This window comes from Gekko japonicus, unplaced genomic scaffold, assembly GCF_001447785.1.
Source record: "Gekko japonicus isolate JY-2015 unplaced genomic scaffold, Gekko_japonicus_V1.1 scaffold1091, whole genome shotgun sequence".
Taxonomy (NCBI): Eukaryota; Metazoa; Chordata; class Lepidosauria; order Squamata; family Gekkonidae; genus Gekko; species Gekko japonicus.
Window position 1 is genome coordinate 357183 of NW_015177044.1, and position 21088 is coordinate 378270.

The 21088-nt window shown below is 43.2% G+C and overlaps 1 protein-coding gene across 1 annotated transcript; it reads right to left on the bottom strand.

Annotated features, from left to right (window-relative positions):
• Positions 1 to 10599: 10599 nt before the first annotated feature.
• Positions 10600 to 20750, bottom strand: LOC107124592 (meteorin-like protein). Its single transcript, XM_015428082.1, has 4 exons — positions 20644 to 20750; positions 17852 to 18261; positions 15642 to 15701; positions 10600 to 10916 (listed from the first exon to the last, which is right to left on the bottom strand). The coding sequence occupies exons 1-4, from the start codon at positions 20748 to 20750 to the stop codon at positions 10600 to 10602; spliced, it is 894 nt and encodes a 297-aa protein (XP_015283568.1).
• Positions 20751 to 21088: the final 338 nt, after the last annotated feature.

The window sequence follows — 21088 nt, forward strand, 5'->3', positions numbered from 1 at the left end:
GCTGAGAAACTCAGCGTCCTCTACAAATTCCGAGCACAGTTTACTGAAGCCCTCTATCCCGCATTTTGGGTGTTCTCCAGCGGAACCACCATCTCAGTCTGCCAGTTGAAATGAGTGGCTGAACATATCAGCATGTGCTTGCTCTGCTCATTAGCATGCTGAACCCATCTCCCTTTTCTATTAGAATCTAGGCTTGTGTATCGCTTCTTTGTTGCATTCAAAGCAAAACTATCTGGTTTGAGGCTCCCTCTGCATTTGCTGTCTGGAAAATCCAGAGCTACTGAAAACTAAGAGCATAATCTGTCAAGAACCTCAATGATGCAAGCCTTACTGAAATGTCCTTGTGGAACACCACCTGTCCCTTTCAGTGATACTTGCCCATGGAGTTCTTGGTGGACTGTGGATGTTGTGCGTATAGCAAGTTAGACCCTGGAGGAAAGCAAAGGCGGGCCTGTCTGAGCATAAGTTTTCTTGCTTCTGATTATCTGCCTTAGGACACCATCAGGAAGCAAAAGGTGAGATGCTTTCTGTGCATGCCATTGCTGGCTGTGCATCCCACAACTCTTTGCATCACCTTTGTTGGTCAGGCAGGCAAAAGAGGGGAGCAGACGGACATGCACAGACAAATCCCTCCAAATTTTATTTTGAATCTGTTTCGAGTTTTTTCAGTGACCTATAAAGGGCTTTAGTTTTAATGAATGAGAACAGAGCTGGGGCATGGAGATGGCCAGGCTTTTCTGTTCTTGGCATAGGGTGCAGGTGTGGGATATTGTTAGTCTTGAAGAAGGGCTAGACAGAGAATTTTTTCTGTTCTTGTATCAGATATCGTTAGTCTTGAAGAAGGGCTAGACAGAGAATTTTGGAAGTGTTGCTGGGTTGAGGCAAAGCACTCTTAAAAAAAAAAAAGCTCTTCTGAGTTCCAGGGCACCTCGTAACCTGCAGTACTTTTGCAAAGGAAGTTAGAAAATGCTGTGAGAGCATCTTCACCTTGGTGCCTCTGGAGATGTGGAGAAGTTCCTTTGTGTCACATAAACCCTCTCTTAGCTCAGTTCTGTTCTTTAGAGTTACATGATCTAAAGAGCTAGGCTGTGGAAGGCCTTAAACAACATGTAGCATGCAAAAATCACAAGTTACAAAGAGGATTTTTGCTGCATTTTCATGGTTTTCAGACCAGGCCTTCCACTAAAAGGGAGATGTTATTACACAGAGCTCCCTCAGATCTTTGTAAAATGGACCACATCTGTGGTTGATTACTTGAGAAGAGGAAGTTGATTTTCTCTTCTTGTTGTTTTGAGGAGCTTTACATCTCCAATAATGCTCTGTAATTTTGGAGGGGTACTGGCAAGAAGCTGTGGATGGAAAAAAAAAGTGTATTGGACACACCTTTATAGTGTGGATCTTCTGCTGTCCACTGACAGAGCTGATTCAGTCTCTCTTGTGTGTCACAAGTGACATATTTGGTAGCATTTGGCCATGGAACCAGATGTTTAAAGACCTCATGTGTGACTTCCAAGAACTTCAAAGCACTTTACATAAGCCAGGTTGAAGAATGTTTTCGAGCGGTCGTTCCCATCTGCCATTTTATGCTTAAATAGGAAGCAGCCTGGGAAGGATCCCAAGACATTTCGGGGCATCGTGTTTTGTCTCTGACCATGATGCAGCCTGGGTCTGAAAGCTGTGCATCCTCAGAATACAGAGGATCACTTTGCAGCTGATTTTTTGTAAAGGAGAAACAAGCTAGGTGGACATAGGCAGACTTCTTTCCTGAACCGTGTAAGAAATTGAGAAGATGCTTGTCCCAAATGTGTTGATTTATGAAGCTCTGCATTTTGAGAACATCAAAGCACACATGTTAATGGCTTAAGTAAAATAAATTGGAGCATGCTGATAGCATGTACATGTTGCATGCCTTGAGACTTCTAGAGAAAGCTTAAGATCCATTAAAGCAGTATAGCAAACTGGTCTCTTAAAAAAAGTGTTTAAAAAGAGAATCAAGTTATAGGGTTCTTCCCATTGATCAAATAAGTGGTCCAGCTTTAGGGTACTATTAGGGAAGAATTATGCTTTGGAAGTTAATGGTGACATCTGGAGTATGCCTTGAGTCAACTGTGCTTTTGCACCAAATAGTTTCTTGAAAATATTCCTGAAACCCAAGACAGAAGTCACAGAGAGGTTAGGAACTGTACTATGCAGTTTATCCAGATGTCACTGGGAGGAAAGCAGGGCTCATGAGCTACAAAAGATGAGAGCCCAAGTCAGAACTGAGCAGAATATGAGATAGAAATGGGAATCAGAAGTACTGACCTGTAGTGTGGCTGTAAGGGCAAAAATCAACCTTTGGTCAATAATATGGAGACAAGAGGACTGATGGGGGGTTAAATCTTCTCTGTGTGAAATAAATTCTTCTCCAACACAGCACATTACTCCTCAGTATTCGGGAGCTGTGAGGTCGTTTCTCCACAGTAGTCCTCGCTTAGTTGCTGTAGTTGAAGAATTTTTCCTGTCATGGGGAAAGATTTTGGTCTCTCTTAGCGGCCTACTCCCTCCTCCCTTCTTCAAGCTCTGTCTTGTATTCTAGACAACTTGTAACAGAAACTAGGCACACTTTTCTGGTGATTAGAAATAATTCCCTTATTGGATACAAGGCACAGCGGATCCTGTCAATTGTAGCCAAGTTTTGTGTAGCCTGGAATATACTACAGTACTTCAGTTCGTGTTTCGAATGCTTTGGGGCTCTGTTTTTTGTTTTTGTACTGAAGTATTCTGAAACCCATTAATGGATCTCTTAATGACTTTGAAATGATTGTTGGGATTCTTTGGGAATCTTCCTTCTTTTAGATTGATGCCTTTTCTCTTTGTGGTTCTTTGTCTTCAGCCTGGTTTAATGGTGATCACCAGCTAGAGGTTGATTTCAATCCAGAGAGACACTTACGGGATAGTTTGATTATTTAATGGAAAACCAGGCTCTGAGTCATGAAGAAATGTTGTTTTATCTCCTGGCAAGGCATGCTGCAGGATATAGTAATGGATTTGTCCCATTGGTTTCAGTGGAAGACAGTCAAGCCATGTGTTCAACTCTCTCTTCAGCTGGATAGTGCCCACTGAGAACTAGGTTTTCAATCTAGGTGAAAACCTTCAGGAAGGTACATCTAGTAGTCGTATGTGTATATACATGCAGTTAACTCCATTAAGATGATCTTTCATAGAGACTGAAAGGTTTGACAGAAAGTGTAGCTCTAGGCTAGGAGATAAACTGGAGGTAGTATTGGTGTTGGCAAAAAAAATTGGGAGAAGGTTTCAGCATGTGTTAACAGAAAGAAAGGGGGAGCTAGAATTCAAACTGATAATGTTAATTGCTTCACTATATAATCTTTAATTTTATGTTAAATAATCTAAAGAACACTAAGTGATGCTTCTAGGTCAGAGGAGTTTTTGTTAGCTTGTTCATATGTGGGGGTGCATTTAAGAAGCAGTCTGAAAACAAACGTTCAGCCACACAAGATTTCTTCTCATTTGTCAACTGTGTATGTGTGTTTGGTTGGTTTGTAATCAGTGTGCTGCCATTTGAAATGCTCAGTTTTATTGCTGTAATGTTTCTACAACCTTTTAACTTGTTCTTATTGCATCATGCATCTCAATCTAGTGGAAATTCAATAAAGTTTCATTGTGACCATTATCATGCAGTGCTTTGTTTTTTAAAAAATGTTAACACATTGCAGGGTGGATTAGTTTTAAATCATGGAGATTTAAATCACTAAGGGGGGAGGCCCAATTCAAATAATTCATTTAAATAAAAAGTCTATCATTATTTAGATATGAAATGAATACTAATTTGTCCTATAGCCATAGAACATATGGATTAAAACTGAAGGTACACTAAATTTATTTCACTATTGTTGTTGTGTTTTTTTTTTAAAGTTACTAGAAATACATTGGTTATTATTATTTTTTTAGATAGGATCTCTTACAGCCAGGACAGGATCTCTTACAGCCTGAACTCATGACAGGTTTTGTGAACAAGTGATGGTTGGAGTCTGCACTACTACAAGTTTCTTGCCAACATTCTTTTTGGCTTTAGTTTGTCCCTTTTCATTATTTATGTGATACATCTAGTAGCTGGCTTTCAGAAGCTTCAGTATTATACTAATAAATGAAAACGGCTATTATAAAATTCATAAAAGTCACCAGTTTAAAAGAAAACTCCAATTAGGACTGCCAGTCATAAAAGCTAAATCAACTGATCAAAATGCAGTCCTAAATAAAACTTCAGTTTCTTCCTGAAGATTGACAATGAGGGGGGCACATGCACCTCCCTGGGGAGGTTGTTCCATAACTGTGGGGCTATCATGGAAAAGGCCTGCTCTTGTGTACCCACCAAACGAGTGTTTTTAATTGGTGGAACAGTTAGGAGGACATTTCCCCATGAACTTAATTTCCAGGCAAGAACATATGGGAGAAGACAGTCGGTCAGATACCTTGGTTCCCAACCAAGCCATGTAGGGCTCTAAAGGATAAAACCAACACCTTCAATTGAGCTCGGGAGCAGATTGGTAGCCAGTGCAATTGCAGTAGTAGTGAGGATTTATGCTCCTGATAGCTGGCCCTGACCAGCAGTCTAGCCACAGCATTCTGCATTAGCTGCACATTCTGAACACTTCAAGGGTAGCTCTAAGAAGAGTGCATTGCAGTAGTCCAGTCTAGATGTACCTGAGGCATGGAACGCTAACTGGATCTGACTGACCCAGGAATGGATGCAGTTGACATACTAGCCAGAGCTGGGCAAACGTGCTCTGAGCCACAGCAGCCAGCTGGTTTTCTAAGTGACTATCATGTAGCACTCCCCATGCCTGACATTTCAAGGGGAGCATGAGGCAATGAAAACAGGTTTACCACTGCCATGTTTCTAAATTTACTTGCAAGAAACCCTAACTGAAACTAAAGGGGTTTGGTTACAGGGAAGGTGTGGTCTTGTGGGAGTGGAAAGTGCCTAGCACCAGGGGACCACTTCCTACCTCTATAACAGAGGACAGTGCTGGGCAGGCAGAACAAAGGTATAAGAGGTCTAAAACATTAAAACACAGTGCAATCTGGTGCACATTTTTTTGTGCCTGGGATTGCGGCCTGAAACCGAATTATGAAGCAGGAAGTCTCTGGTTCAAATTTCAGTAAAACCACGAATTCACTAGAGACTGGTAAGTGGGCACATACGTTACTTTCCCCATCTCCTATGGACACAAACAGGTTTGGAGAAAAAAACATCCTGTTCTTTTAACATCCGACCTACCTGAGGGACCACCTTTCCCCACATATACCCCCAAGAGCACTTAAGTCGGGGACACAACACCATCTGGTGATTCCAGGCCCCCGGGAGGCAAAGCTTGCTGCAACCAGGGCCAGATCCTTCTCAGTGGCTGCCCCCACCTGGTGGAACACGCTCCTGGAGGAGATCAGGGCCCTGCGGGACCTTATGCAGTTCCGCAGGGCCTGCAAGACGGAGCTCTTCTGCCAGGCTTTTATATAGGGGCCGCCACTATCACTACCACCACCATCAATGGTGGAGATAACAACGGGGTCGGGCGGTCCCCGGAAGATCTGCCACAATCTTGCATGGCACTGATACCGCTGGCCTGGCCTTGGACCATCGACAGGACAATATCACCCCAATGAAATGACTGATACCATCTTCGGAGACCATCTTGTTTGTATGGAGCACTTTATTCTTGTTTTTGTTGTTATTTAATGGTTTTACTGTTTTATCCTTTTTTTATGTATGAGCTTGTGCCCTCTTGTGAGCCGCCCTGAGCCCGCTCGCGGGGAGGGTGGGGTAAAAATGTTAACAAATAATAATTAATAGAGGCTTAATGTGAGGAAATGGGTGGTTGAAGCTTTTCATGGCATAGAGGTAAAGAACATCTAAGTGCGCAACATCCTATTGAGAGGTCAGGGCATTTCCCCCTCTAGGCCTGCTGGTAATCGTAGCCTCTCCATTTCAGCAGCAACAGCATTCCCTCTGTACTGATGTCAACAGTAACCATGGTTAATTCCAAGTCCTGTTTGCAAACTCTGGATAGACGTGGCTACTCCAGTGAAACTGTCCAGAAGCATTTTATTTATTTATTTATTTATATTTACGTTTATATCCTGCCCTCTCCGCCATTCGGCAGGCTCAGGGCGGCTAACAACATCAGTAAGTGTACATTAAAATTCCAATTAAAACTGTATGCTTTGAAAATTCCAATTTTACAAGGGGTTTTCTTCGTTCATGTAGAATAGGTTCAAACTTTTTAGAATGTGCATTAGTGTTCTTCCCCTACTTCCATTTTCTTCTTCCTTCCCCCCCACGCAACCCCACCCCTTTCACCTCCCCTTCTCCTCTGCCTTCAATTGAGTGGTGCCCACTTCTCAAATAATCAATATGTCAGTTAAAAACATGTCACGGTGTGGTCATTGTACGGCTTCCATTCAAAGTCCATGTCATTTAGACTTTCATTGGCAGCTATTTTGTCCCATTAAGAAGTTCAAGACAGCAATTTGTGAATCCTGCTCAGCCAAGTAGAACTGTGAAAAAAGGAGTTATTTTAAAAGTCAATTAATTGTGGTCTATTGGAGCCCTCCCCATTCACTTTTTTCAGGCCTTGTCACGGGCCCGCATCTGTCAGGTCTGTGTTTCCCAGGCTGCTATCAGATGCCGTTATATTGTAAATAATGGGTTTATTCAAGCTCTTTATTGGACTTTGTGCGGTAGACACATTTGTATATCATTTTACGGTGTAACAATTCCATTTACATAAAATACAGGCAATTATGTGAGCAAGTCCAAAAGCTGTGGGAGGGAAGCAGGGATAGTCCATTAAAATAATAAAGGCTAATTGAAAAGAGGGAGATAATTTAGGAGAAAATGCCAACACGAGGGATTCATGGTCCCAAAATGATTCAAGCACAGACCAATATGCATGTGAAAAATGGGGGAGGGGGGGTTCACAGTTAAAACTGCTCAATGATATTGCTTGAAATGTTGCCAGTGCTTTATATCTCTTCCAAAAATTATCTCAATGTTGGCTAAATAGTATTTTAGCTTTCTAAAATTTAGAGTAGAGGCCACTTTCCATTGAAATGGATAGTAAATCCCACTTTGAGTAGTTCTGGTTGGACCTTCTCACTCCTAGGAGTGAGGAAAGTTGCAGCACAGTGATGTCTCCTAAAAATTCTCATTAAGCAATAGTAACCACAATCAAGTAAGAGTATCCCTAAATTTAAACATTAGTTTTCTGAGCACAATTTGGCTTATGTTGTCATCCATGCCATCCATAGGAGAACAACACATGAATACCCTTGAAGATCCTGCACACTTGTGTTGGGATGGAACTGCAAGCTTTCTTGCACAACTGGAGACATGAGAATACCTAGAGAACCTACCTGCCTCTTAATATAACATGACTCGAATGCTTGTGCAATTTCTTCTGCAGGCATTTGCAAAACAACATGAGTATATTATTTGCCTTCCACTCACTGTTCTTTAGAATCAATCCAAGGCATGTAGACCCCCTTGCCTATCTTTTGTTAGTTTCCTAAAATGTTGAACTAAGGCTCCTTATCAAAGGAAAATGTGAAGCTTTAAATTCTCTGCAAAAGTGCTGTATTAAGAATTACCAAACTAGATGCCATGGTGGCAAATCCACACATTTTAAACAGGATCTGATTTAAAACAGGATAGTGTAGAAAGGGGGAGTACCATTTCATCTCAGTAGCATGTTTGGGCTGGAAAGTTCAACCTAAGGACATCTCCTCCAGCCTAGAGAGCCTATCAGCCAACAGTAGCCTCTTCTTTTAGAGAAAGAACCCCTTAAGTTGCAGGAAGGCTGCAAACTTTTGTCACCTTAAATTCATGTCCTGTTTTCTGGCTAAGAGCTGGGTTCGAACATTCAGCCCAGCAGGGATAAGGTCTAGTTGGGGTCCTGGACTTCTGTACACATGAAATGAGGCCCACTGTGTGACCTGAATACTTGGGTTGGGAAGCTGCTGTATAATCATTCTCCATGAACAAATTTGTTCAAGAAAAAAATGCCCTATGTAAAGCAGGCATTAAAGGCTGCTTCAGTGTTATTTTCATGGTTTCTATTTCCACTAAAGATTCAATATTTTTCCTGCAACATCTGAAGGCCACCTGTGTCTGAAAATGCACAAATATGTGCCAGCTGGTAAACTTTGTCCATTAGCAACTCCCAGAATGCCTTTCAGACGTTCTAATGCATTTCAAACACTACTGAAATTATGTGGCTGACCCATGTCAAAAGGCTGTGAAGCACTACTAGGTGAATAAAAGGTAAGTCCAACAACTTGAGTCACAACAGACTTACATGCACCGATTGACTGAGGTGTGCATTAGAATTACTAACTGTACAGGAGCCTCTAGGGGTTCATACAGATCTCCAGAATTCCAGTGATACATTGGTAAAATGGTTATCTGTAATGAACCTCTGTTAGAACAGACATAGGCTAAGGAAGGGGTTCCCAATTTTGTGCCCCGGACACCATGGCACATGCCAGTTTTTCCCTTGGTGCCCACAGCTTTTCAAAAAGTGGGTGGGACCACTGTAAGGGAGGGGTTGTTATTGGCTGCCCTCATTTAAATGAAAAGGCTTTCCACTGGAGGCTGAGGACTGGTAAGCACCTGGGCTTTCCTTAGTCAGTGTGTGCCTCCATTCCTCCTTCAGGCTTTCCTTCTTCCCTGGTGGTGTGAGGAGGGTAGTACTACATATGAAATTGTTGAATCTTGTCTTCAGAATAAAGAGCTGAAATGTGTGTTTGTGATATGCTGGCTGCTGCATTTTTTTTTTAAAAAAACAATGCATAGAAGCAGCCCAGTTTGAGCACATACCTTAAGGATCACCTCTCATATGAACCTACTCATACACTCTGGCCATCTTCAGAAACCCTGCTTTGGGTGCTCCCACCAACTGAGGCTAGACGGGTGGTGACCCAAGAAAGGGCCTTCTCAGTTGTGGCACCAGAACTTTGGAACTCTCTCCCTAGGGAGATTCATCAGTCTTCCTCTATCAGTATCTTCCACCACTAGGTGAAGACATTTTTGTTTCATTTGGCATACCCCCATACCAGTTACTGGCCCTCCTCCCTGGTACTGGTATTGTTTCTCTATGTGACCTATTGAATTATTTAATAATTTAAAATGTTGTTTTTAATTGTTCAAATGTTCTATGGTTCACCAACCTGGGGCCTCTGATCAGTTGGAAAAGTGCCACAATTTTTTTAAAAATAAGTAAATACATACATAAAATTTGGAAGAGTACTGTGGAATCTAACAGCACCCTCTGTTCAAAGCCAGCAGTCAAAAGGGATAGCTTGGTCACTCAAAAGCTCATTAAAGATTCTTACTGGTCTGGGTGGGGGTGTCTTTGCATGATTCTGCAGTGCTGCCTTTTCTTTGCAATCCTACCTCACTTTCAAATAAGATGCTGAAATTGGCCATTCTGGAGGTTATGTAGTCCTGCTATGAAAAGCAGTCCTGCTTCATCTTTACCTTGTAACACATAGTAAACTATAAAGCAGATGATAGCATGCTCCTTCTGTTGCAAGATCCCTGCCTCCAGAGATGGCATCTAATGCAGTGGAGTAGGGGTGAGGAAAGTTGCAGTGCAGTGATGTCATGTCTATTTGGGCTGCATTTTCAGCACCTGGGAGTCCCAACTCAAACAGAAGCCTCTGTGTTGGGAATAAAGGTCTTGCCCTTGCAACCATTCACAAAGGCTTCATTTGGGGAGGAGCTGTGGCTCAGTGGTAGAACATCAACTTTGCACGGAGAAGATCCCAAATTCAATCGCTACCCTCTCCAGTTAGAAGTGCCAGGTAGTAAGTAAGGTGAAAGATCTCCATCTGAGACCCTAGAGAGCTCCTCCCAGCTTGAGTACACAATACTGACCTTGATGGACCAAGGGAATGACTCAGTATAAGGCAGCTTCAGAGTTTTGGTTCAACAGAAGGGATAACTTTGCAGGCACAATGGGATGAATGCATAGAACTGCTTCCTCTGTTTGAGAAAACAGTTCACTCAGGAGCTCTGCTTGAGCATTAAAGCATATGTAACATATTAGAAGGGGGCATGGAGGATTATATTAAATTTTCAACCCCTTTCAACCCCTTTCTCAAAACACCTGTTCCTGTGAGTGCAATTGTAGCAGAGCTGGGATTCACCCAAGACATTAACTGGAGTTTTATTCCAGGGTGACGTGCTCTTTGGAATTCAGGATGCAATCATAATTTATCTGGTGTTTTTGTGGCTTGCAAAGTGCTTTATATTCTTTATTGTTTGCCCTCACAACAATCCTGTGAGGTAGGTCAGAATTCACAATGTACAAACTGGACAGTAATAATTTGCCAATGACCTCATAGTAGTCTGTGAGAGAGGTGGGACTTATCTAGATTTCCCTGGTGCAAAGCCTCTTCTATTCAGCAAAGCGCACTGGTTCTCTTCTCTAAAGGAAACACATTTTAATATTCCAGTCACCTCCCATTTTCTGATCAAACCATTCTTCTTATATGCGAAAACTGTATTAAGTCATTTCTTGTGATCCTCATACACATTCAGTCAAACTGAAACTCACAAGGGTTTGCTCCTTTCTTGCTGGCTGTTTGGTAGACAGCCCTGAACTCTTTAAATCGTGGGGCACAGCCCAGCCAAGCTTCGCCAAAGTGTTCGTTGCCAGTGAAGAGGAAGTCCCCAGCCCCTTTCTTGACTTTACACTGCAGGAGAGTCTTGATGAGCCCTCGCCACTCACCGGTTGATTTATCTTCCCAGAAGATCTGGTTTTTCTGCCTGTAGACCTGCAGCACTCCAACTTCCACCCGGGACATATGATTCTCCAAATCGTGGCTGACATTTTGGATCGAGCCTCTCACCACTAGACAAGAACACAAGATGGAGAAAAGGATGCTTAAAACAGAAATGGTTCTTTCCTGTTATTGCTGCTTGCTGCTTCCTAGTGAGTGAAGAGCCCAAGAGCCCATCTAGTACAGTAAACAAACTCTCTATGACCAGGTTCTAAAGCAGTGGTGTCTTCACGCAGCAAACACTGCAATTCTAAACAGAGTGACACCCTTCTAAGATGTCAGAACACTTAGGAAGGTGTTAACTCTGTTCAGGATTGCACGATAAGAGGAAGACGGCTCTCTCACTGCCTTACAATCACTGTAACACGGGGAGGTCTGTCAACAGAGGTGGGTCAGGCTACCATGGTAGTCTTGACAACCAGAGGCTTCAACACTTTCTGTCCCCTGAGCTGAAGGCCAGCTCTAGCCACTTGCTAGGCAAGAAGAGCCCACTACATTGGGGAAGATGAAGACCCAAACTATTTCTAACCAAACAAAGTTTGAGACCAGGGCCAGTGGACTCAAACTTTACAATACTGCTTCAGACCAACATGGCTACCCACTTGAGTATTTCTAACGGAGTTAAGAGGATCAATGTGAAAAACTCTGAGAAACTATGAACTACCATCTAGCTTCTTTTGTAATAGCTTTCTTTAGGACCAACCAGGATAACACAGAGTGCAGGCTTATTTTTAAGATCATAGCCTGAAAGACACCCCCCCCCATGTGTTTTAGCATCTAGCCTGATGAGTTCTGGAGAACTGAAAAAGCCTGCAGGCCGTGCTGCGTTGTTTTGGTTAGCCTTAATAAAATGCATTATATGGCTTTTGTTTTTGTATTTTACCATGGACCAAAATGGCTACATACTTTTTTCAAAGGCTCTTTTGAGTACTGTGGTTCTTTGGCACTATTGATAGAGTATAGTAAGATGGTGAGAGAGCCATGATTGGATCTCCCTTGTTTTGTTTTTTAAGATAACAGCAGCTACAGAGGTGGATGGTGGTGACAGGGAAGAATTTGACCAGAGCCACAGGAGATGGATTCTAGAGGTGACTATGTGTTAATCCTCCTGTGTTGCTTTGCTGATTTAAATGACACATACCTACTCCTCCCAGGCTATTTGCTCCATGGAGAAAAATTAAAGATGTCCTTAAAATCCCTACAGCTCATAAGAACAAAGCTGGTTCACACATGCAGTTTTGTCACTGCAATGTCAAGTAATGGCTTGCCATGTGAATAAGCCATTACATACACAACACTAGGGATCCAGACTTTCACAACATCTCACGCAGTGCTTTCTGGTGGACTCAATTTACACATTTGTCTGCCAGTCATATGGACAGTGGAGAAATAATGTGCATTAACAGGGCTAATCCTCTGAAACTAGTAGATGCATATATGAACCAGCCTTTCATGTAAAGTTCTTCCAAGAGCATCAAAAAGCTAATTCATATGACCAACTCCAGGGTAGTATACCACCATGCTGTGTGCAGTGCAGTGCTCAGTTATGGCCTCAGATCCATGTACCTGCAGGACCACCTCTCCCAGTATTGACCCACATGACAGCTCTGCTCCTCTGACCAACATCTATGGGATATTCCTTCCTATAATGCTGCCAAATCACAATGTTCCAGTGGTTGTCCATACTCTATGGAGTAGTCTTCCTGAAGTGGTTAGGTAGAATTCCACATTGCAGGCTGGATAATGCAGCCCTGTGGCCTTCTGCACCAATTCATGATAGCCAGAAATTTGTTAGTCCTAACACATTTAATTGCAATTTTTAAAATTATAATTGTAATCTGCCCTGAGTCCTGTTTTGGAGAAAACCTGGTTTTCAAATGTTCTAGATAAACAAACATACAGGACCAATGGAACAACATTTAGATGACCACAAACATCATGGGTCTATTAGCCTCCATTCAACAATTTCCCTCCAGTTCAGAAAATAAGCCAACTTCCCTCCAACTCAGAAAAATGAATGAATAAACTGCCCCTGATTCAGTGGGAAGTGAAACTGGAAGCACTGCTCTTGCGAGGACAAGGTTCCATTTGCAGCCGAAATGCTCCCCAATCAAATAATCAATTACAGAGTTTGTTTACAAAATACGGCATCATTTAAATCTTTCCCTTTGGGGATAATTACCTCACCTCACCCACATCATGCATACAAAGAGCTTATTTAGCAAGATCTCAGGGACTTCCTCAGCTAATCCAATTTCCTGGAGACGCTAACCTTTTAGCAGAACAGATGTCCTTTGCTCTGCCCCCCCCTTGCCTACCCCATGGGCTTTTGTGTGAGCATCTTTTCCTCAGATGCAGTCAAGGCTATTGACAAGCTGTAAGGCTCTTGTTCCGCCTGCTCCAAGTTTCTCCTCTGCAGCCTGTAGCCTCTCAGTGAGGAACTCTATCTTAAGAACCATAAAGGTCCAATTCACTTTGCCTGTCATTTACACTTTCATTAGTACCTATTTTCTCTAATCCCCCCCCCAAAAAAAAACCCTAAATGAAGGCAATTGGTGAACACAGGACAGGGATGTCAAGCCATAAATAGACTGTTCAAAAGGCTATTTTTTCTGGTCTGTTGGTGCTTCAGCTATAAATGCCCCCCATTGTGCGTCCTTCACTGCCACATCTGTCAGTCGGGTGTGCGTCCAGTCAACCCAGCAAGGAGGAGTGTGCCTTCCTGGAGACCCAAAAACTTCATGAAGTAAAAACAATGGGACCAATTACCTCGGTAAGGAAACCAAGGAGGAAAAGGACCAACCCGCTTTAAATGAGCATAAGAAAATGGCCTGATGGATGGTCTGGGAGCATTGCTGAAATGATGCAAGTGTGGACTTAATCAGTTCCTGGGTAGATCGTTCCTCCACATGCCGAGAAACAACAGGGATGAAACACAGTTGTAAAGTAAAAATATAAAGTATAATATAAAGAATAAGAAAATGTAGTTGGAGAATAGGGAAATTACGCACAAGTCTTCAGGTTGGATCTCACCAATAATTTCCTTATAAGCAAGAAGAGGGTGATTTTCCTTTTATTACCCTTAAAATAACATGTGACATAGATACTCCAAAAACGTCTGTGCCAAAGCCCGAACTGCACTTCTTTCTATCAGATAAAAGAGGTAGAGTGTGCACTTTAGACAATGACTGCAGCCATGAAATTAAAAGATGCCTGCTCCTTCGGAGGAAAGCTATGGCAAATCTAGACAGCATAATAAAAAGTAGAGACATCACCCTGCCAACAAAAGTCCATATGGTCAAAGCAATGGTATTCCCAGTAGTAATGGATGGCTGTGAGAGCTGGACCATAAGGAAGGCTGAGCGCTGAAGAATAGATGCTTTCGAATTATGGTGCTGGAGAAGACTCTTGAGAGTCCCTTGGACTGCAAGGAGAACAAATCAGTCAATCCTAAAAGAAGTCAAATCTGACTGTTCCCTGGAAGGCCAGATACTGAAGCTCAAATACTTTGGCCACCAAATGAGAAGGGAGCACTCCCTGGAGAAGACCCTGATGCTGGGAAAGAGAGGGAAAAGAAGACGGGGATGGCAAAGGATGAGATGGTTAGACAGTGTCACCGATGCAACAAATATGAGATTGAGCAAACTTCAGAGGAAGGTGGAAGACAGGAAGGCCTGGTGTGATGTGGTCCATGGGGTCGCGAAGAGTCAGACTCAACTGTGCAACTGAACAACAACAACGTGCACTTTAGCCCCCTGCACATGTGAGCAGCTGCCTCAAATACCCATGTTGCACACCATTAAGGTACACCTAGGGCATGTTCAGACGGGCTGTTTAATCAGCTTTCGTCACGCTTCAGTAACGGATTTTATATGCATGGCTCAAATTCACACATATGCGCACTGTCCCCAGCTGTCGCTTTCCGGCTCAAATCCCCCTTTAAATCAGAGTATTTTGTTACCAGTTCCCCCTCTGGTGTTTTCCTGATTCTCCGGTTTCAAGCTGCATTTTCCGATGTCTGATCGCTCCTGCGGTGTTGAGCCACTTCCAGGTGCTTCAACCCCCTACCCTCTGGAAAGCTGCCACAGAAGCCCGAGGCTTCCGCTTTTCGCCCACAATTTGTTTTTTAGCGCCAGCGGTGTGCGCACAGGCGGAGCTCTGCTTCTGCATTTATAAAACCGACGTTTAAATGGTCACTCGTTTTACCGTTTAGATGAGTTCAGGATCTCATGGAGGCCATTTTTGGGTCAAAAGTTTAAAGGGAAGTCTTTTGTTGGAGGGGTTGATTGATTCGCCCTGGTGGTTCTGTGCATGCGCCATGATAGTTTCCCCCCCATTCTATGGATGAGCGCCTATGCGCATGTGCAAACAGAGAATTTTTTTTTAAAAAATGCCAACACACACTCCCGTATGTCAGTAGTGTAGACACCGGGGAGCGATGTGACTGCGCGGTGAGGCGGGATAAGGGAGGTAAGTGTGATCGTGATTATCCAGGTCAAAGATTATCGCGTCAGAACTGGACCAGTTTAAACCGCTCTCAGCACGCCGTCTGAACGCACCCCTAGAGTGCATTATACGGGGTGAACATGTACTTTCTCTATGATGGCAACAGGTGCAGATGTCTGAACAGAGTCCAGTTCCTATTTTTCTTTGCTAAAGAAAAGATATGTTTGGGGACCAAGAAAGAGCCTATTACAGTATGCTAAGGACTTACCCCACTGTAACAACCCAACAACAAGAAGAGCTGCAGCGCATCAAGCTCATTTCAAAATAACTTATCCTGCAAAGATACTTACCAAAATCACTGTTGCAAATGGCCATGAGAAGTTCCATATTGTCGCAAGGGCGGCACATTGCTGAAAAACAGAAACAGTTCTTTGCTAGTAGGCATCTGAATGTGTATGAAGGACATCAAACTTTGTTCAATATATAAAGATGAATAGCTTAGAAGCACAGCCAGTTTTCTGATTATTACCATGTTGTTAATTTGCAAAATGCTACACAGTCATAGTTCATGAACCTTCACAAATGATCTGCAGAATATTTGAATATTTTGATATTGTAAACTAATATTTACTTCAGGTCAACAAGGAGAACCATTTATAAACTGTTCATTTTCCTCAGCAAGAAGGCTTGCCATTAGCCTACCTGTGGAGGGCAACCCCTGCCCTCCACTCCAGTCCCCAGCCCTTGAGAAAACTGAGGAGCAAAAGAAAAAAATAGCTGGATAAATGGCCTCCACAGTGACACTCTAGGAATTGCCCCATGTCTATGTTTTTATTCTAGAAGTTAGAGGAAATTCCTAGATCATCACTCAGAAGTGAAATCACATCCTCCACAGTCACCACCTTCAAAATCCCCCAGCATTTGTCAAGGCAGTGGCGGCAACTCTAACAGCATGCCACATAACCACCTCGGTTGTATCCACACATCATTGGATATTGCACTATCATAATAATTTGTAATGGGCTGACATCTTCACATGGGGAAAGCCAGTTGCAAATTGTTGCTATAGGGCAACAATACTGCAAGATTGAATGATGTGCAGATGCAGTTCTGTTATGCCTGTCCTCCACAGCAGCCTGTCAAGTGGTTTGGAGAATATTTCAACTGATTTCATACCAAGTGCATATGCATGGTAAACAATCATCTCTAGTGCCTGCTGCAATCTTTTTTGTTCTCAAGAGCTGTAGGCTTAGGTAGGAAAATGTTGTTTAGCAAAATAATAATAATATCCACACAATTTTAGTAAGACTACTGTAACTTTAAGAGAAAGAGACCTTATGGGCATGATTCTCTTCCATCCCTGAATACTGTCAACCTGGGTCAAAGGTGGCCAACCTGTGGCATGAATGCCACCCATGTCACAGTCAGGCAGTGGGGCTCCATGGCACACTTAGACAAATTTATGATATAGAGTGAGTGTCAACAACTGGAGGCATCTGGGCCACTGAGCGGGCTATACCCCAGATGAAAGAGAGTTACAGACAAAATGAACATACTCTGGCACTCCACATGTGCGGGGAGTAAGAGTAAAAACGTTGATTCCCCTTCAGCTCTTTTCACACTCTTCTCAAAATGGCCATTCATGAAAGGGCCACAAAGGCAAACTTGTTCTCCTGTTTGATTTGCAGCTCAGTAGATCAGAAGTGAGTTTGTTTGTTTTTGAAAAGAATTTTTCTATTAGGTATTTGCTAGCTTTACTGATCGTGTTTTTGTTGCTTCATATTTTTTGTAAGCCACTTGAACCTGCCCCGTAGCTAGCAACGTTTTGCTGGGCGGGGGCTAATTTTTTGCTCAGGGGCCAGCCATTATATGTCTATATGGACCTAGGCGCATCCCCCACCCCCGGACTGTGCTAGTTCAGATGGGGCCGATCGACAGGCACAAAGCTACTGTGGAGCTCAAGGAGGAGAAGCCAAGGCTCAGGTTGGGGCCCTGAAAGAAATGTTAGGGGACCGGGGCCCATGGGCCCCGCGTTAGCTATGGGCCTGACTCGAACACACCCATTCAGAAAATGAGACAAAAATTTCAGCAAATAAAATAAGAACAGGGGGCTGAATGGTGCTAGAGTGAGCACTAGAGCAGTACTAACACTTTCAATTTGACTAGCATACTTTTTTTAAAGGTCACCCGCAGTTAATGTGGGTGGTAATGGATTCAGGTAATGTGGCCAGTAAACCTCTCAAGAACCCACATGTGAAAAGTAATACATTTTCTGCTGTTCTGACTGGCATTGGGAAGCAAGGCTGGCAAAATTGTGAGGAAGAGGGCATTTTTACTAGTGGTGCCTACCCTTGCAGAATCAGTTTCCTTTGATGGCTCACTTAATAGTTTCGTTAAAAATGGCAAATGCCTTTCTGGTTTGGTTGGGCTGTTTTTGATCACTGCTTTCATAATTTAAATTTCCCTCTTGTATTTTACTGTTTTGATGTGTTTTTTTGAAATGTTTTAAAACCAGGATTTTCAGGTGCTTTAACAGAGTGCCAGAAGACAGGAGCCTTACCTTCCACAAGAGCCATTTTCTGGAAGTCTGGGCCTGTTGTGCTCTGGTTGCTAAGCAACTCATACTGGAAACTGGCCGTCCTGCGGCTGATGTCCCTCTGAGGACTGGCCTGTAGGAAAAGGGCCACCCGCTGGGGTGTGCGGGTGCTGAAGCAAGACACCTGGCGCAGGCGGGATGCCTCAGCCTCGCTCACCAGCAGACGAAGCTGCCCATCCCGCTCCACATAGATGTTGGCTCCTTGAAAGTGGCTGGAGGGCTTGATGCAGACAGCGGTGTGTCGGGCGCTTGACAAGTTGGGCTCCAAGATGACGCGGAGGGCTCGTGCCGGGTACATCCATTCAAGAGAGCCCTCGGTACAGCGGAGGTGAACCTGCTCCACTGCACGTGAGTGGGGGTCCCAGCTCAAGCCACTGGAAAACAATGGGGTGGGTGAGGAAGAGGATGCAAGTGGTACTCAGGGAATGGCAGTCCTGGGATTTTCGTTCTGTTCTGTTCCCTGCAGGTTAACCAAAACCAGGGCTCTAGGAATTGTAGCAAATTCTAGGAACTGTAACAAACAGATAAATTCACTCAGATGTGGGTCCGTTCCCCCCCCCCCCATCTGCTGCAGTGACAGGAGAAGCAACAGTGGGATAACTTTTCTTTCTGTGCCACTTTTAAGAAGAACAGGACCCCACTCAGGGTCAGGCAGGGCCACAGAGAGAAGGGGGCTGGGGGGAACAAAACAGATTTTCCCCCAAACCAAAACAGATAATCCAGGTTTTCCTCCATCCCTTTAGAGAAGCAGATGGTTTAGAAGAGTCCAGGAGGCAACACCTTTCTGTCTGCAGAGCACCTGTACAGAAACAGCTATTTTCATCACAGGAGGATGCTTGGCTTGGAACCTCTCAATATGGGACACCTGTGGCAGCTGTTTAGTGGTGGTGGCCACTTAGTCTTCTCAAAATTCCAAAAGTACCCACAGGCTCAATAAGGTTAGGGACCTTTGAACTACACCATATTGGCTGTGTCCACACAGGTTATTTGCCTCAGGTTTAATGCTGTTGAGAAGTGTTCCGTCCCCCCCCCTCCCAATTTCCCCACAGCATTGTGGTGCATTCATGTACCCCCCTGGGGTTTCCCAGGGTTTTCTCCAATCTTTCCCAAAGTTTTTTTTCTTGAGCCTTTTTCAAAGTTTTGGGAAAGATACAGCACAGCCACAGATGGCTGCCTTGTGGGTAGGGAAATTCAGATTTTCTCAGTCCTGCCCTCATGGCAACCATTTTACCTGCCCTCATCCTCATAGCAACCATTTCTTCCCTCAGTCACCACCAGGTCTTTTTTCCTTTTTAAATTGAAAGTTGAATATTGTTATATTGTTAGAATGATATTACGATGTCTTTATTGGTGTCTCTCAATTCTAAGCTTTCAGTTTTTCAAAAAAATCTGAAGCCCCTTTCTTTGCAGATATATAAGGGGAAATGCATATCTACAAAAAGGGCTATAGGCGTAACTCTTTTTTTTTTTAAAGGAAGCTGGGAATTCATACTACTTGATGTACAGATTGTTATTTTGTTGTTATGATATAATGATTTTAATTACCAACTAAAAAAACCCCTGAAAAGCACCATTGACTCTCACACATGGTTTCTGAATATCTAATATTTAAAGCTAGCATCTAATATGACAAAACATTTTATTTGCTAACTCCATGGCATGTACATGTTACAGATCTGAACATGTCCACTTTTATTTAATAAATTCAAGCACTCAGCATCCAGTTTAAATATATGTACTTAGTAATTGTAAGTACTCAGTTCTGCTAAACTAAGAACTAATCATATGAAGCATTTTAAGAATAGCACATTTTAATTACTGCACAAATTTTGTAAACAATCCAGACAAAGTTATGCCTTTTTAATTGATTTCAGTGGGAGATAAATCACTCACACTGCAATGTCATGAGTCACATCTATTCAATCTTATTCAGGTTTATTAAATGAGGCTTACTTCGAGGAAAGTGTTTTTAGGATTAGTCATTAAAGCTGGCAAGAGTTTTCCCTTAAATTTGCCCATTCTCAGAAACCTAATTTTAAAACATACAAATATTCAGATTAGCTCCATTAAGTTTCTAGAAACTGTGAATTAGAAATAAAAATAATGCCATAAAATAATTAACTATAATACATTCACAATGGAACACATTAAAAACCCTTTGATTTCTTGAGAGTTAAGCTAGTGCTTTTGATTCTCTTCTAGTTAAATTAATGGAAACTCAACATGCTCAACTTTGACTGGATTGTGTTCTTAATATTTATTATTTTACTAAATGACACCAGTCCAGTTTGAATAGACATCCTGATTTTCAAATTTTAGGCAACTAAGAGTTATTTGGCAGTTGGGATTTGGACATCGCAAGATACTGATAAACTTTGGGTAGTGATTTTTCATAGCAAAAATGTGTGCCATGATCACTCTATCAATGAGAGTCCTATGCAGCTGACCATTTAAATTCGAATTTGGAGGCCAAAAGAAACAGACACCCAAATCAACTCAAGCAGGAATAGAGCAGAGGCCATTCCTGCATGGCCCTACCTTAAGGGCTGTACCCACACTTCATTGGATATTGTGCTGTCCTTTAGCGCCAGCTATCATTGACGACTGAATCTTCCTGTGAGGACAAGGCAATCCAAAAGGCGAATGCTGGCTATAAAGCGCAATCTTCAATTAGAAGGGGATGTGGTTTAGATCCCTGTCTCCCTGTTCCCGTCTTTGCGCCTCGATATGAAACACCCCACGCCGTGCCTGCTTACCTGCCCTTCCAGCTGCAGTAGTCGGCGGGGCATGGCTGTAGCAGCAGCCAGAGCTGCAGGAGAGAGAGCACAGAGCGCCTGCTCCAGAGCTCCCGCCACAGGGACATAAGGCGGGTTTTGCTGCCTTTGCTAGAGCCAGCGCGAAGGGACAAGGTAGACTCCCTCCTGCGAGACCGGCGGGGCCCTTTGCAGAAAAGGGGTGTGTGGAGAGAGCGGTGGAAAAAGGAGTCTGCTGTATGCAGCCGGGACTGAATGGCTGGCCGTCCTACGGCCCCCCCCCTCTCCCAGCAAGGCTTTTTAAGGAGCATAATCTGCGGTTGAGTTGACAGATGTCCCTTATCCCCCCCCCCAAAAAAAAGGTGTAGAGATGTCCCTTCTCCCCCCCCCCCCGCTCCTCCTTATTCCAGAGCCCAGCGACAAACACGATGGTTGTTCTTTGTTTCAG

Excerpts from the sequence above, each read along its gene's own strand:
- LOC107124592 (XM_015428082.1), bottom strand. The coding sequence starts at position 20,750 with ATGTCCCTGTGGCGGGAGCTCTGGAGCAGGCGCTCTGTGCTCTCTCTC. Across the intron at positions 15,702-17,851 it reads GAAAATGGCTCTTGTGGAAG|CAATGTGCCGCCCTTGCGAC; the intron begins GTAAGGCTCCTG and ends TCTGTTTTTCAG. Across the intron at positions 10,917-15,641 it reads CATTTGCAACAGTGATTTTG|TGGTGAGAGGCTCGATCCAA; the intron begins GTAAGTATCTTT and ends GTTCTTGTCTAG.